Genomic DNA, 17,694 nt, shown 5'->3' on the forward strand with positions numbered 1-17,694 from the left:
ATGCTGGACCTGGTGGAATGGGACCTCTCTCCCGATGGCTGTACCAAGAAGAGAGCATGGCCTGGAGGGGGGAGGGTTGAGTCCCTGATGGTGGATGCTGCTTTCCTGTGGCACTGCTCCTTTGTAGATGCTAATTTTATGCTCAATGTTAATCTTATGCCAATGATAAGATCTGTTTCTTCCCCGTATTTAACAACTTTTGAAGTGTTGGCCAGAAAGAATTACTATCTTCAAATCAGTGAATTCAAATGAATCAAGGACAGTGGAAGCGGTCTTTGTTTTTGCCGTGTGCTTGGGGGATGAAGGCTGCCATTTTGTGAAGACACTCTATTCTTCATTTTGTGAGCTTGACATTCTGGGCTTGATTAGTGTTTTAAAGAAGGCACAAAGACTCTTCAGGTAATCTGCTGGACTGGAAGTCATTTCCAAATAAGGAGTTATTTGTGAGGTGTTCTTTGGTTGGCTATAACATGCAGGATTGTGAATGCCTGAGGCGATTCGAGCTCATTGCTGACTGAGAACGAAGAGCCATGAGTCAGCAACTGTCCCTTGATGGGAAGAGGACAATAGATGGATGCTGGCTTGGACCAGAGCCAATGACCTGCGGCCAATGACACGGGAATGTGACATTTGAATTGATAAGAAATGGATATAAAAGTGAATGCTTTGTGGGTGCTGGTGGCGGTAACTTTGAAGAATAACCATCGCAGATACAAGCGAGAAGAACCCTGCGTGAAGCACGTGGAGAGTGAATCGGGACCATGAGGAACAAGGAAAGCCTGGCCAGCGTAAATTCCTCCGCCCGGGTAATACCTTTGCTATTCTTTGACTATCCAGGAGAATCAGGGATACTTAGCAGGTGTGCGCACAAAGTATTTAGTGTATGAATTCACGTACTTGTTAGTTTGAACAATAAAGGCAATTGTCAGTAAATACAAATCTCTCTGTGCCTCACTCAGAATCGTTCGAAGAGGTAGAAGCGGTATCTCTCTCTCTCTTTTTTTTCCAACTGAAGGAATTCAGTAACTTCATAGATCCTCAGAACTGCAGACAGCCTCTTCAAAAACATAGAGTGGTATAGGTCCAGGACATGCTCTCTTCTCATTACCACCATCAAAGAGCACAGGAGCCTAAAACACACACTCAATGATTCAGGAACACCTTGCTACTCTCCGCCAATAAATTTTAGAATGAACCATGAATCCATGAACACTATCTCATTATTCCTCTTTGCACTATTGAGTTTTTATTTTAACTTATAATTTTTAATGTATTGCACTGTCCTGCAGCTGGCAAACACCAAATTTCACAACATATGTCAGTGATAACAAAGCCGATTCTCAATATCTATGCTGATGTCAAGTTAAACTACTCCCTTCTGCCTGCGCACATCCATATCCCTCCACTCTCTGTGCATTCGTGCATCTAAAAGCCTCTTAAACCCCTCTATCTCATCAGCCTCTACCACCACCCCTGACGGCACATTCCAGGTACCCACCACTCTGTGTAAAAAGACTCGCCTCTCACATCTCCTTTGAATTTACCCGCTTGCATCTTAAAACTACTTCCTTCAGAATTTGACATTTCTACCCTAGTGGAAAAAAAAGGATTTTCCTCCTCTACATGCCTTTCATAATTTACATTAGTCCTATCAAGTCTCCCCTTGGCCTCAAAAAGGTGACGCCTATTATTAAGGACTCCAATCACCCAGGTCACGCCCTATTCTCACTGTTACCATCAGGGAGGAGGTACAGAAGCCTGAAGTCACATACTCCCACGATTCAGGAACAGCTCCTTCCACTCTGCCATCCAATTTCCGAATAGACATTGAACCCATAAACAGTACCTCACTACTTTTTTATTTCTATTTTTACACTACTTATTTATTTGTGTTTTATGCATACATACACAATATATACACGTATATTTACTGTAATTCAGTTTTGTTTCTATATCATCTATCACACTGTTCTGCTGTCACAAAGTTAACAAATTTCACAACATACGCTGATGATATTAAACCCGGTTCTGATGCACCAGAGGAAGCAATCCCAATTTGTCCAGGCTCTCCTTATAGCTCATATTCTCCAATCCGAGCCCCACCCAGCTCAATCTCTTCTGTACTCTCTCACATGAAAATCTCCATATTTCTGGGTGGCATGGTGTGCAGTACATTGCTTTACAGTGCCAGCTGTAGGATTGGGTTTCAATCCCCGATTCTGCTTCTTACAAACTCCTTACTTGTACGTTCTTCCCCTGGCCACGTTGCTTCCTCCCGCATTCCAGACATACTGTTAGGGTCAGTGAGTTATGCTATGGTGACACTTGCCCAGTGCAGCTCTTGCTGATTTGATTTCACTGAATGTTTCGATGTACATGTGACAATGGCGTGAATCTCAATTAGCCTCTGACAATCAAACCTGCGCATGGCCTTCACATGGCTTAGCTACCAAGCCTGGCAGAACTGTTTCTACTGAAAGTGGGGTACTGGTGCCTTACAAACCTGTCGCTTCAGGCCAATGGGGCTTGTCAGCCGTGGTTGGCAGCTCATTTAGAAGGGAAACTCTGATCTTAAACCTCTGCTGCCTTGCAGCTATTCCCACTCATGGGGAAGGCTTCGAGAGTAAACCCTGAGAGAAAAGTCCAGAGCTGGAGTTCCTAAGGCAGTCCTATGTTGACTTCAACGCTGACTGGCAGCTCCTGTGACGCTGCTGGTGCAACTGTACCGGTCTCTGCTATTCCTTTGAATTTATCAGCTGCACGGAGAGGGGGAGCTTGCTACATGGGCATCAGCTTGCTCTCCATATCGTACTGCCCTGGCTTATGTATCTAGACAGCTAGGATGCAATATCTGTGGTCGACCCTGACCTGGAGGACTCAGTTCAGTTCAGTGATAAATAAAGCTAACTTTTCTGTCTTTCCATATCCTCCTGCAATGTTGAGATCAGAACTGCACACAACATTCCAAACCCAGCCCAACCAAAGTTTTATGTAGCTGCAACGACTTCCCAACTCTGCCACTCAAAGCCCACAATGACATCATATACCATCTTTGGCACCTCATCTACTTTTGGTGCCAGCAACTCTTCTTGGGCGGAAGTATTTGTTACTCTTTAGAGGTAAACACTTTGTTCTCTCTGAATACATAGTGGGGGGTTTAGGGCTGCAGATGAAGACATCATCATGAGCAACACACATAAAATGCTCATCAAGTAAGGCAGCATCTATGGGGCGGAATAAACATTTGATGTCAAGGACCGAAATCCTTCACCACTTAGCCTGAAAGGCCAAATGTTTATTCCTCTCCGTAGATGCTGCCTGACCTGCTGAGTTCCTTCAGCAGAGTGTGTGTATGCTCTCGATTTGCAGCATCTGTAGAATCTCGTTGTTAGACTTCATCAAGATTCAAGATTGTTTAATGTCATTTCCAATACACAAGTGTAAAGGAGAACAAAATAATTGTCACTCTGGGTTTGATGCAGCACGAAGAACACACACGATGAGATAAAGAATACAATAATAAAAAACACAATAATAAGACATAAGATAGCTTATACACATAGACTGACTGTATGTTCATAAAGTGATGCTGGGCACAGGAGTGTCTGTACATAATGTGACTGACAGGAAATGTTGGTGTTTGGGGGCGTGGAGGGATTGATCAGCCTTACTGTATGGAGAGAGTAACTATTTTTGAGTCTGGTGTTCCTGGCATTGATGCTACATTGCCTCCTCAATGATGGGGGTAGGACAGGGTGGGCAAGATTCTCTGAACATTGAACGCAAAAGTGTAAAAGCACATGACCCCTCCCTTCCAAGATCCAGAGCCTCTGTCTTCAATGATTTGGAGGTCTTACCCAAGTCAGTGGGAAGAAGGGGGCTTGTTTTGCTTGTTATTTTGTTGCTTGTTGTGCTCTGTTTTGTTCTGCTGAGCGATGTGGGCATGTTATATTGGTGCTGGAATAAAACCATGAGACAAAGGAGCAGAATCAGGCCATTTGGCCCATCAAGACTGTTCCACCATTCCATCATGGCTGATTTATTATCCCTCTCAACTCCATTCTATCCAAACTCCCCTAATATAGGAATCATCCACTCCACATCAACTCTATTTGTGCCTTCTGGTCCTAGATTCCCCCTGCTATAGGAAATATCCACTCTATTTGTGTCCTCTGGTCCTAGACTCCCGACTATAGGGAACATCCTCTCCACATCCGCTCTATCTGTGTCCTCTGGTCCTAGACTCCCGACTATAGGGAACATCCTCTCCACATCCACTCTATCTGTGTCCTCTGGTCCTAGGCTCCCCATTTTAGGAAACACCCACTTTATCTAGGCCTTTCAATGTTAATTAGGTATTCTTACATGAGAGGCAGGTAATGACCATGTGTGGTGACCCTTGCGGCCGCACCCAGCACTTGCTGAGGTTGTTAACATGAGCGAAGTACAGTAAATATCTCACTGAATGCTTTGATGTACAAGTGGTAAGTAAATCTGAATCTGAATAATGTGAGTGTAACACGGCAATGAGGATAAAAACACCTCTAACTGGGAAGTCCGCAGCACACACTCATACGACGAGTTGAGAACAACTTGTTCAGTGAGTGACATACCAGATCGATACTGTAGGTTCAGCGGCCTGCCATATAACCGGATTCCATTTAACAAGGTGATGGCGTACGGCACGGACTCTGTGTGCTTGAAGCAGACAAACCCATAGGTCTTCTGTCTGCCATCCTTGTCCTTTGCAATGTGTACCTTGGTTAATGGACCAGCCTGCAATCACACCAGAGCATCACACATACGTTTCACAGAACGCAAATCATACAGCACAGTACTGCCCCTCGACCCACAACGCTGTGCCGAACTGTAGAAACCTGACTCTTCCCTCCTACACAACCCATAACCCTCCATTGTTACAAGAGCCTCTTAAACGGGCGTAGCATTTAGTGTCACATACAAAATGCTGGAGGAACTCAGCACGTCAGGCAGCATCTGTGGAAAAGCGTGAACAGTCGACGTTTCCGGCTGAGACCCTTCATCAGGACTGGAGAGAAAATGGTGAGAAGCCAGAGTAAGAAGGTGGGTGGGGGCTGCGAGGAAGAAGTAGGAGGTGGCAGGTGGAACCGGGAGGGGGAGAGGGTGAAGTAAAGAGCTGGGAAGTTGATTGGTGAAAGCCTGGAGAAGGGGGAGCCTGACAGGAGAGTACAGAAGGCCATGGAAGAAAGGAGGGGGGGATGGGAGGGGGTTGATAGGAGAGGGGGAGAGAGGGGGGAGAGGGGAGGGGGAGAGGGGGAGGGGGAGAGGGGAGAGAGGGGGAGAGGGGAGGGGGAGAGGGGGAGGGGGAGAGGGGGGGAGAGGGGGAGGGGGAGAGGGGGGGAGAGGGGGAGGGGGAGAGAGGGGGAGAGGGGGGGAGAGGGGGAGGGGGAGAGGGGGAGGGGGAGAGGGGGAGGGGGAGGGGGTGGGGTGTGGAGGGGAGGGCGACGGGTGGGGGGAGAGAGGGGTGGGGGAGAGAGGGACGGGAGGGGAAGGGGAGGGGGTGGAAGGAGGAGAGTGAAGGGAGGAGGGGGAGGGGTGTGGAGGGGAGGGCGACGGGAGGGGTAGGGGAGAGGGGGACGGGGGGAGGGAGAATGGGGTGGAGGGAGGAGGGGAGGGGGATGAAAGGAGGATAGAGGAAAACAGAAGAGGCAGATTGGGAGAGGGGAGGAGCTGGTCTTATCGCGGAGGAGGGGAGTCCCCGTGGTAAGGGAATCTCGGACGGAGGGGAGTCCTGGTATCCCTGGGAGTCCGTACCCCCGGGTAGAAGGTCTCCCACCGCCGCCCACCTGCAGGAAGAGCTCGTACAGGATTTCCTCCCGGGTGCTGCTGTCCAGATTCCCCACAAATATCGTCCGATCCGCCTCCTCCTGTTTACTCATCCCTGTAGCTGCGGGCCTTCAGCAGGCCCCTCTACTCGCCACCGGGCCCAGGCTGCGCCGGGCGACTCAGCGCCGGGCCCGGTACCCGTATCCTCGGTGCGAGCAGGAGCGCTGATGTTCATCCCGGCCCAGCCCACAGGGGGCGCTGTTGCATGGCGACGAAATCCTCCTAGTCCACAGGGGGCGCTGTCACCATGGACTTGATACCCCCTCAGTCCACAGGGAATGCTGGAGGTCACTACAGCCTTGATACCCTCCCAGTCCACAGGGGGCACAGTGAGAGTCACCATGGCGATAGACCCTCCCAGCCCAAAGGGGCACAGTGGGAGTCACCATGGTGATGGACCCTCTCAGCCCAAAAGGGGGTGCAGTGGGAGTCACCATGGTGATGGCCCTCCCAGCCTACAGGGGGCACTGTGAGAGTCACCATGGTGATGGCCCTCCCAGTCTAAAGGGGCTGCAGTGGGCATATCCCAGATCACCTTGTACCCTGAGCTGCCACGTGTGTTTTCATCAATCCCAACTGCTTATTTCTGCCTCTACAACCCTCACACGCATTTTATTTTATTTAACATGAGCATTTCGCCGGTGGAGTGCATGCCATTGAGGTGAGTAGTTAGAAACATAGAAACATAGAAAACCTACAGCACAGTACAGGTCCTTTGGCCCAGAAAGCTGTGCTGAGCATGTCCTTACTTTAGAAATTACCTAGGGTTACCCATAGCCCTTTATGTTTCTAAGCTCCATGTACCTATCCAGGACTCTCTCAAAAGACCCTATCGTATCCACCTCCACCAGCATTGCCAGCAGCCCATTCCACACACTCACCACTCACTGCATAAAAAACTTACCCCTGACATCCTTATCTGTACCTTCTTCCAAGTACCTTAAACCGGTGCCCTCTCGTGCTAGCCATTTCAGCCCTGGGAAAAAGCCTCTGACTATCCACACGATCAATTTCTTTCATCATCTTGTACACATCAGGTCATCTCTCATCCCCGCCTCTCCAAGGAGAAAAGGCCGAGTTCACTCAAACTATTCTCATAAGGTGTGCTCCCCAAACCAGGGAACATACTTGTAAATCTCCTCTGCACCTTTTCTATGGCTTCCACATCCTTCCTGCAGTGAGGTGACCAGAACTGAGCACAGTACTCCAAGTGGGGTCTGACCAGGGTCCTATATAGCTGCAACATTACTTCTCAGCTCCTAAACTCAATCCCATGGTTGATGAAGGCCAATACACCGTATGCCTTCTTAACCACAGTTTCAACCTGCACAGCTGCTTTGAGCATCCTATGGACTTGGACCCCAAGATCCCTCTGATCCTCCACACTGCCAAGAGTCTTACTGTTAATACTATATTCTGCCATCATATTTGACCTACCAAAATGAACCACCTCACACTTATCTGGGTTAAAATCCATCTGCCACTTCTCAGCCTATTTTTATATCCTATCAATGTCCTGCTGTAACCTCTGACAGCCCTCCACTCTATCCACAACACCCCCAACCTTTGTGTAATCAGCAAATTTACTAACCCATCCCTCCACTTCTTCATCCAGGTCATTTATAAAAATCACAAAGAGTAGAGGTCCCAGAACAGATCCCTGAGGCACACCACTGGTGACCGACTTCCATGCAGAATATGACCCGTTTACAACCACTCCTTGCCTTCTGTGAAAAAGCCAGCTCTGGATCCACAAAGCAGTTTCCGCTTGGATCCTGTGTTTCCTTACTTTCTCAATAAGCCTTGCATAGAGTACCTTATCAAATGCCTTGCTGAAATCCGTATACACTACATCTACTGCTCTACCTTCATCACTGTGTTTGGTCACATCCTCAAAAAATTCAATCAGGCTCATAAAGCACGACCTGCCTCTCACAAACCATGCTGACTATTCCTAAACACGAGGAAATCTGCAGATGCTGGAAGTTCAAGCAACACACACAAAATGCTGGTGGAATGCAGTAGGCCAGGCAGCATCTATGGAAGAAGTACAGTTGACTTGTCGGGTCGAGACCCTTCATCAGGACTATCCCTAATCATATTATGCCACTCCAGATGTACACTACATCTACTCCTCTTCCTTCATCAATGTGTGTAGTCACATCCTCAAAAAATTCAATCAGGCTCATAAGGCACGACCTGCCCTTGACAAAGCCATGCTGACTACTCCTAATCATATTATACCTCTCCAAATGTTCATAAATCCTGCCTCTCAGGATCTTCTCCATCAACGTACCAACCACTGAAGTGAGGCTCACTGGTCTGTAATTTCCTGGGCTATCTCTACTCCCTTTCTTGAATAATGGAACAACATCGCAACCCTCCAATCCTCCGGAACCTCTCCGGTCCCCATTGATGATGCAAAGATCATCGCCAGAGGCTCAGCAATCTCCCCCCTCAGCTCCCACAGTAGCTTGGGGTACATCTCGTCCGGTCCCGGTGACTTATCCAACTTGATGCTTTCTAAAAGCTCCAGCACATCCTCTTTCTTAATATCTACATGCTCAATCTTTTCAGTCCACTGTAAGTCATCCCCACAACCACCAAGATCCTTTTCTGTAGTGAAGACTGAAGCAAAGTACTCTTTAAGTACCTCTGCTATCTGCTCTGGTTCCATACACACTTTTACACCATCACACTTGATTGGTTCTATTCTCTCACGTCCTATCCTCTTGCTCTTCACATGCTTGTAGAATGCCTTGGGATTTTCCTTAATCCTGTCCACCAAGGCCTTCTCATGACCCCTTCTGGCTCTCTCATTCTTAAGATCCTTCCTGTTAGCCTTATAATCTTCTAGATCTCTATCATTACCTAGTTTTTGAACCTTTCATTTCTTCTTGACTAGATTTACTACAGCCTTTGTACACCATGGTTCCTGCACCCTACTTTCCATTTCCTGTCTCATTGGAACATACCTATGCAGAACTCCACACAAATATTTCCTGAACATTTGCCACATTTCTTCTGTACATTTCCCTGGGAACATCTGTATCCAATTTATGCTTCCAAGTTCCTGCTTGATAGCTTCATATTTCCCCTTACTCTAATTAAACGCTTTCCTAACTTGTCTGTTCCTATCCCTCTCCAGTGCTATGGTAAAAGAGATAGAATTGTGATCACTATCTCCAGAATGCTCTCCCATTGAGAGACCTGACACCTGACCAGGTTCGTTTCCCAATACCAGATCAAGTACAGCCTCTCCTCTTGTAGGCTTATCTACATATTGTGTCAAGAAACCTTCCTGAACACACCTAACAAACTTCACCCCACCTAAACCCCTCGCTCTAGGGACATGCCAATCGATATTTGGGAAATTAAAAATTTCCACCGTGACAACCCTGTTATTACTACACCTTTCCAGAATCTGTCTCCCTATCTGCTCCTCGATGTCCCTTTTACTATTGGGTGGTCTATAAAAAACACCCAGTAGAGTTATTGACTCCTTCCTGTTCCTAACTTCCACCCACAGAGACTCTGTAGACAATCCCTCCATGCTTTCCTCCTTTTCTACAGCTGTGACACTATCTCTGATCAACAGTGCCATGCCCCCACCTCGTTTGCCTCCCTCCCTGTCCTTTCTTGGACATCTAAAGCCTGGCACTCGAAGTAACCATTCCTGCCCCCGAGCCATCCAGGTCTCTGTAATGGCTTCAACATCAGAGCTCCAAGTACTGATCCACATTCCAAGCTCACCCGCTTGTGATGGGCTGAAAGGCCTGATTGCTGCAGCACGTGGGTGTGGGGGTTGGAGTTCAGGAGGGCTCTCCACCATCCCTGCTCTGCACCAAATAACAAAATAATTCTTAAATCAGGCTATTGGTTCTGACCTACATGATGGTATCTATCTGCAGAGATGAGAAGGAATTTCTTTAGCCAGAAGGTGGTGAATCTGTAGAATTTGTTGCCACAGATGGCTGTGGAGGCTAAGTCACTATATTTATTTATTTAGAGATACAGTGTGGAATAGGCCTTGCCTATTGAACTCTGCTGCCCAGCAACCTCAAACAACCCCAATTTAACCCTGCCCGAATCACAGGACAATTTACAATGATCAATTAACTTACCTGGTATGTCTTTGGACTGTGGGAGGGAACTGGTGCCCCTGGAGAAAACCCACTCATTCCACTGGGAGGATTTACAGACTGCTTACAGATGTTGCTGGATCTGAACTCACAACTCCAGAACACCCCGAAATGTAGGAGCAGTGTGCTAAGCAATAGGTACCTTTAAAGTGGATGTTGATAGCTTCTTGATTAGTCAGAGTGTTAAGATTTATGGGGAGAAGACAGGAGAATGTGCTTGAGAGGGATAATAAATCGGCCATGATGAAACGGCAGAGCAGATTCAAAGGGTTGAATGGCCTAATTCTGCAGCTATGTCTTATGGTTTTTTGGTCTATCTAGCTGTCTGTCCCAGTTTGTCTAGTCATCTATCTCTCCATCTCTCCGTCATTCACACATCTACTCACTCTCATCCTTATGGTTTTTTGGTCTATCTAGCTGTCTGTCCCAGTCTGTCTAGCCATCTATCTCTCCATCTCTCCGTCATTCACACATCTACTCACTTTCATCCTTATGGTCTAGAGGCCACTGGCAAGGGCAGCTAAAAGTGCGGTGTAGGTAAATGATAAGGTGCAAGATCATAACGGGGTAGATTGTGATACCAGGTGTCCACCTTATTGTACAAGAGGCCCGCTCAATAATCTGATAATAGAGGCTGTCCTTGAGCCTGATGGTACGTGCTTTCAGACTTCTGCATCTTCTGCCCGATGGGTGAGGGGAGAAGAGAAAATGTCAGGGTGGGTGGGGTCTTTGATTATGTTGGCTGCTTTACTGAGGTAGTGAGAAGTGTAGACGGTCTATCGAGGGAGGCTGCTTTCCGTGACGTGCTGAGCCATGCCCGTAACTCCCTGCATTTTCTTGTGGTCACAGGCAGAGCAGTTGTCATATGATGTTTCTTACTTTGAACAGGTTCCATGGTTCTTTGTTTTGTGGCTGTCTGTGGGGAAGATAAGTTTCAGGTTGTCTGGATTGTACGACTTTAGTGATGGGAAGAAACTGTTTAGGCTGTGCTTGTTAGGCAAAGCAAGCTGAGAGGTGACTGACAGAGATTTATGAGAGGCATAGACTAACGAGATAGTAATAATCTTCATCCTGTGGCAGGGGGATTGAAAACCCAATAGTGTTGGCTTAGAGTGAGAGGAAGGAATTTTAAAGAGGACCTGCGGGAGACGTTTCTTATGGAGAGGGCGGTTGGTACCTGCAACTCGCTGACAGAGGAGGTGGTGGAATTAGAGACTATCGTGAGGCATTCAGATGGATGCTCAAATAGACCAGTACAGGATGGGCAGAACATTGAGCAAGTACAGCATGGTTATGCTGAGCTTAATGGCCTGTTTCAGAGCTGCAGGAGACACTGATTCGATATCACATTTTTATGACTTAAGTGTACTTAATAATAATAATTTTATTAACAGAGCACTTTTCATACAGACAATGTTCAAAGTGCTTCACAGTTACAAACATGAAAATAAAATAAAAATAAAAATAAACATGAAAATAAAAGACAATTTGATGTTTTAAAAGCAAGGTTAAATAAATGGGTTTTGAGCTGGCGTTTAGAAGTGTCAGCTGAGTCTTCATCTCTTATGGTCTTAGGGTTTGAGTTACACAGTTTAGGAGCTTGGTTCAAAATAAGCTGACCTGCCAATTAATTTCTGAGGGAGACTGTTTACATTGAAGAGACCGGTGGAAGAAGATCTGAGAGCTTGAGCAGGTTTATAAATCAGAAACGATTTTGTGATGTACTCCCGTCCGTGATCATTGAGAGCTTTAAAAACCAGTAAGACACAACCCACCCAGCTAACACACTTTTTGTCCCTCTTCCCTCCGGGAGAAGGTTCAGGAGCTTGAAGATTCGTATGGCCAGATTTGGGGACAGCTTCTTTCCAACTGTGATAAGACTGCTGAATGGATCCCGACCCGGATCTGGGCCGTACCTTCCAAATATCCAGACCTGACTTGCACTACCTTACTTTCCCTTCTCTATTTTCTAATTATGATTTATAATTTAAACTTTTATTATATTTACTTCGATTTCTATTTCAGGGAGCGCAAAGCGCAGAATCAAGTATCGCTGTGATGATTGTACGCTCTAGTATCAATTGTTTGGTGACAATAAAATAAAGTATAAGTATAAGAGAACTTTAAAATCAATTCTGAAAGATACAGGAAGCCAATACAGAATAGCTAGTATATGCTCCCTCATCCCGGTTTTCGTTAAATGTCTAGCAGCGATGTACTGAATGAGAAAGATTTAACAATCTTTTTTCCCAGGTGCATTGTTCTAAAGATTAACCATTTAGTCTAAAGGATCGCTCTTGGTCATGTTAAGCGACATGTTAGGCTGGAGGGACCGAGAGGCTTATTCTGCGTTCCGTTTCTAGAGATCGGTTGTTCTTGGTCCTGGAAAATGAAGAACATGCAGTTGTGGACAGCCAGAGACTTTTCCCCTGGTAATACCAGGAGTCATGATTTTAAGGTGATTGGAGGAAATTGTTGAGGGATTGATGGCAGGTAGGATTTTATACACAGAGAATGGTGGGTACATGGAACCCTTTGCCAGAGACGGTGGTAGAGGCAGATACATTAGGGGCATTTAAGAGATTCTGGATCGGCCCATGGATGTTAGAAAAATTAAGGCCTATGTGGGAGGGAAGGGTTAGATTGATCTTAAAGAGGGTTAAAAGGTTGACATAACATTGTGGGCCGAAGGGCCTGAACTGTGCTGTAACATTCTGTATTCTATCAAAACTCTGGAGTGACGACCCTGCCCACCATTTGCTTATCCCGGCCACTCCCAGCCTGTAATGTGTCCATCAGTCAACCACAAGCAGTAACTCAATACCAGAAAAGCACAGGAAGCTACCACATGTGATAGATTAGCTTCCCAAAATAACACTGGTGCTCTCCGTCCAAAATAACTGTCCTTAAACTGTCCCACACTATACTCCCTGTGAATTCACACTCACCATCTCACCATTCGCTGTGGGGTGGGGGGCCACGGTAGTGTAGTGGTTAGCGAGACACTATTATAACTTGGGGCATCAGAGTTCAGAGTTCAATCCTAGCATCCTCTGTAAGAAAGCTTGTATATCCAAGAGCACATGGATTTCCTCCGGGTGTTCCAGTTTCCTCCCACAATCCAAAGATGTACTGGTTCGTAGTTTAATTGGTCATTGTAAATTGTCCTGTGATGAGGCCAGGGTTAAATTGGTGGGTGAATGGCCAGTGCAGCTCTTTGGACCAGAAAGGCTTTTCCCACACTAATACCTGATGAATGAAGGCCGACAGACTATATGCCTTCTTGACCACTTATCAATACAGAGTGGTTTGTGTCCTGTATATCGAGGACAGTGGCCCTTTTAAGAAACTTGGCAGCCTACGATCCCATGATACTGCTGTGCCTCAGTCCCTTAGCAACCTTGGCAGATCTATTGGACACATGCAACGCCTAACCTTGACTTAGCCCAGCCCAGTGACTGTATGTGGTGGCTTATCCGTTATTGATTGTTGCCTGTGCCTTTCAGGGATCAACAGGTCTTCCAGTCTGGGGCAGAAGAGAGTTTGATCATGACTCACTTCAAAAGACATCTGAATGCACTGAGCTTGGAGATGATCACAAAAGAAGAACAGAAATCAGAAGATATTGGTTGGTTAAGTAATAAAAACAATCTTCACATTCACTCTTGTTGTTCATGGTAAGGCTTCTCAACACTATGACTCTCTTGCCAGGGTTTAGATGGGGTGAATGGCTTCTCATCGTCGGCTCAATAATCTTCATTCTTGCAACCTTCCCCCTGTCCATCTGGCTCTGTATTAAGGTAAGTGTTTCTTGGACAACACACACAAAATGCTGCAGGAACTCAGCAGGCCAGGCAGCATCTATAGAGAGGAATAAACAATCAATGCTTCGGGCTGAGACCATTCATCAGGACTGGAAAGGAAGGGATAGAAGTCAGAGTAAGAGTGGGGTGGAAGGGGAGGAGAAGGTGAGGGGGAGGAAGGGTGTTGAAGTGAGAAGCTGGGAGGTGATAGATGGAAAAGGTAAAAAAGAAGGAATCATTGGAGAGGAGAGTGGACCAAGGGAGAAAGGGAAGGAGGAGGGGCACCTGAGGGAGGCAATGCACTGGTCATGAGGACGGGGGTGGGGGGGGGAGGTAGAAGATAAGAAGTGAGAGGGTAACCAGAATGGAGGAAAATAAAAAAAGGTTTTGGCGATGGAATGGGTAGGGGGAAGAAAACAGGTGTGCGGTTACCACAAGTTGGAGAAACTGATGTTTATGCCATCAGGTTGGCGGCTTTCTAGATGGAATATGAGGAGCTGCTCCTCGTCCTGAGAGTGGCCTCATTGCGGCAGTAGAGAAGGCCAGGAGCAGACATGTTGGAATGGAAATGGGATTTGGTATTGAAATGGGTGGCCACTAGGAGATGCTGTCTTTTGAGGTCGATGTAACGAAGGTGTTCGACCATCGTCTCTTTGTGCAGTTTTGATGGAATGTTCAGTAACTATGCGAGATGCTCAGCTAATCATCCTCTGTGCACATCTTCTGCTAATCTAGGGAGTCAAGTAGGAGGCATTGTAGAGCTGTTTTGAGATTCACAATTGTTTAATGTCATTTCCAGTACACAAGTGTAGAGGAAAACAAAATAATTGTTCCTCTGGATCTGATACAGTACAAAAAAACACAATAAGACAAAGAACACAATAAATATAAACAGATAAGATAGCGTAGATTGATTGTATGTCCATAAAGTGACACTAGACACAGGAGTGTCTGTACATAAGGTGACTGACAGGAAATTATAAAGTAGTGGTGGTTGGGGGTGTGGAGGGTGGGTTAATGGGTAGAGGTGTTAATCAGCTTTACTGCTTGGGAAAGTAACTGTTTTTGAGTCTGGTGGGTCTGATGTGGATGCTTCGTTACCTCCTCCCTAAAGTGGGGCAAACAGTCCATGACCAGGGGATGGGGGAAAAGAAGGGTGGAGGTCTCAAGTGTTATCGCATGTCCCTCTTCCAAACCCCACAAACATTGATACCTGTGGAGTCCTGTGCAGTGCAGTGAGGCACCGGGTTGTACACTGATCTCTGCTGGTTTGTGTCACTGGATTCGAACTCACGCCCTAAATCCCCCTGGATCACTACTCCAAAAGTCTACTACTGTCATCCATTCCTTCTCAATCCCACAATGTTCACCTTACTGTCAGGCATACCATCCCGAGAGGCAACAAAACACCTTGCACCTGGATCCTAAGGGACAGTGTCATCAATCACTGATCAATTCCCACTGCTGTCTGAAGGAAGTTAGTACGTTCTCCTTGTAGTTGTCTGGGTTTCCTCTGGGTGCTCTGGTTTCCTCCCATAGTCCAAAGGCGTATGGATTAGGATTCAAAGGATTCAAAATACATTTATTGTCAAAGGATGTATGCAGTAAAGAACAAACAAGAGGAAATCTGCAGATGCTGGAAATCCAAAACAACACATGCAAAATGCTGGAGGAACTTGGCAGGTCAGGCAGCATCTATAGAAACGAGTACAGCTGATGTTTCGGGCCGAAACCCTTCAGCAGGACTGGAGAAAACAACCCTGAGATTCATCTTCCCCACAGACAACCACAAAACAAGAAAGGACCATGCAACTAGTTCAAAGTAAAAAAATAAAACATTAACCCCCCTGCACAAAAGTCAGTCATACAAATGTCAACAAGAACATCAACCTCCTCCAGACAAAAAAACAAATCATGCAAACAGCAACAAGAACATCAACCTCCTCCATATAAAAATACAAATAGTGCAAATGGCAACAAGAACAAATAGTGAAAATGCATTGATGTCAGCATGTTAGACCAGCGTGAAGAGTTTAAAAGGAGGCAGCTTTTTTTTCAGTGGTTTGATCGAGAGATGACTACGCAAACGCATGGATGTCAGCAAGTTAGACCAGCGTGAAGGAGACAGCTTTATAGAGCAGGCATTGGAGGAGCGGGCAACGGAGTAGAGATAGACAGAGTAGGAGGGTTTTGGCTCAGCGGGGCTTAGGGGATAACGAGTCGAGGTGAAGTAAGTTACCTGTGAAGAATGAGATAGAGAAAGCTTGTAGACAGTGTGAGAGGGAGGATAGGCAGGTGATAGAGAAGGGACGTGCTCAGACCAAAGGTTTGAATTGTGTCTATTTCAGCACAAGAAGTGTTCTGAACAAAGCAGATGAGCTCAGAGCGTGGATCAGTACTTGGAGCTATGATGTGGTGGCCATTACAGAGACTTGGATGGCTCAGGGACAGGAATGGTTACTTCAAGTGCTGGGTTTTAGATGTTTCAGAAAGGACAGGGAGGGAGGCAAAAGAGGTGGGGGTGTGGCACTGTTGATCAGAGATAGTGTCATGGCTGCAGAAGAGGTGGACGTCATGGAGGGATTGTCTACAGAGTCTCTGTGGGTGGAGGTTAGGAACAGGAAGGGGTCAATAACTTTACTGGGTGTTTTTTAATAGGCCACCTAATAGTAACAGGGATAGAACGTAGAACATAGGATAGTACAGCACATTACAGGCCCTTCGGCCCACAATGTTGTGCCAACCCTCAAACCCTGCCTCCCATATAACCCCCCCCCCACCTTAAATTCCTCCATATACCTGTCTAGTAGTCTCAAACTTCACTAGTGTAGCTGCCTCCACCACTGACTCAGGCAGTGCATTCCATGCACCAGTCACTCTCGGAGTGAAAAACCTTCCTCTAATATCCCCCTTGAACTTACCTCCCCTTACCTTAAAGCCATATCCTCTTGTACTGAGCAGTGGTGCCCTGGGGAAGAGGCGCTGGCTGTCCACTCTGTCTAATCCTCTTAATATCTTGTACACCTCTATCATGTCTCCTCTCATCCTCCTTCTCTCCAAAGAGTAAAACCCTAGCTCCCTTAATCTCTGATCATAATCCATACTCTCTAAACCAGGCAGCATCCTGGTAAATCTCCTCTGTACCCTTTCCAATGCTTCCACATCCTTCCTATAGTGAGGCGACCAGAACTGGACACAGTACTCCAAGTGTGGCCTAACTAGAGTTTTATAGAGCTGCATCATTACATCGCGTCTCTTAAACTCTATCCCTCGACTTATGAAAGCTAACACCCCATAAGCTTTCTTTACTACCCTATCTACCTGTGAGGCAACTTTCAGGGATCTGTGGACATGTACCCCCAGATCCCTCTGTTCCTCCACACTACCAAGTACCCTGCCATTTACTTTGCACTCTGCCTTGAAGTTTGTCCTTCCAAAGTGTACCACCTCACACTTCTCCGGGTTGAACTCCATCTACCACTTCTCAGCCCACTTCTGCATCCTATCAATGTCTGTCTGCAATCTTTGACAATCCTCTACACTATCTACAACACCACTAACCTTTGTGTCATCTGCAAACTTGCCAACCCACCCTTCTACCCCCACATCCGGGTCGTTAATAACACAAAAAAGTAGAGGTCGCAGAACAGATCTTTGTGGGACACCACTAGTCACAACCCTGCAATCTGAATGTACTCCCTCCACCATGACCCTCTGCCTTCTGCAGGCAAGCCAATTCTGAATCCACCTGGCCAAACTTCCCTGGATCCCATACCTTCTGACTTTCTGAATAAGCCTACCAAGTGGAACCTTGTCAAATGCTTTACTAAAATCCATGTAGATCACATCCACTGCACTACCCTCATCTATATGCCTGGTCACCT

At 46.5% G+C, this 17,694-nt stretch overlaps 2 protein-coding genes across 5 annotated transcripts in view; one reads left to right on the forward strand and one right to left on the reverse strand.

Annotated features, from left to right (window-relative positions):
• The window catches only part of LOC140727462 (splicing regulator RBM11-like), a 55,614-nt gene extending 49,564 nt beyond the window's left edge, over positions 1–6,050 (reverse strand). For 2 of the 4 annotated variants that reach the window (XR_012098866.1, XM_073044775.1), the window contains exons 1-2: positions 5,826–6,050; positions 4,614–4,776 (exon numbers count right to left, since the gene is read on the reverse strand). Coding sequence is in view for 3 of the 4 variants with exons in the window: in XM_073044775.1 (XP_072900876.1) it covers positions 4,614–4,776; positions 5,826–5,918 (256 nt within the window). In the remaining variant the exon portion in view is untranslated. The remainder of the gene's footprint in view (positions 1–4,613; positions 4,777–5,825) is intronic. The other 2 variants (XM_073044776.1, XM_073044774.1) reach the window with 2 other exon arrangements.
• Positions 6,051–6,419: 369 nt separating this feature from the next.
• LOC140727460 (stomatin-like) overlaps positions 6,420–17,694 on the forward strand; it is a 60,660-nt gene continuing 49,385 nt past the window's right edge. The window contains exons 1-3 of the mRNA XM_073044773.1: positions 6,420–6,526; positions 13,514–13,635; positions 13,719–13,807. Coding sequence (XP_072900874.1) covers positions 6,492–6,526; positions 13,514–13,635; positions 13,719–13,807 — 246 coding nt within the window. The 5' untranslated portion in view covers positions 6,420–6,491. The remainder of the gene's footprint in view (positions 6,527–13,513; positions 13,636–13,718; positions 13,808–17,694) is intronic.

The sequence above is a fragment of the Hemitrygon akajei genome, chromosome 5, assembly GCF_048418815.1.
Source record: "Hemitrygon akajei chromosome 5, sHemAka1.3, whole genome shotgun sequence".
NCBI lineage: Eukaryota > Metazoa > Chordata > Chondrichthyes > Myliobatiformes > Dasyatidae > Hemitrygon > Hemitrygon akajei.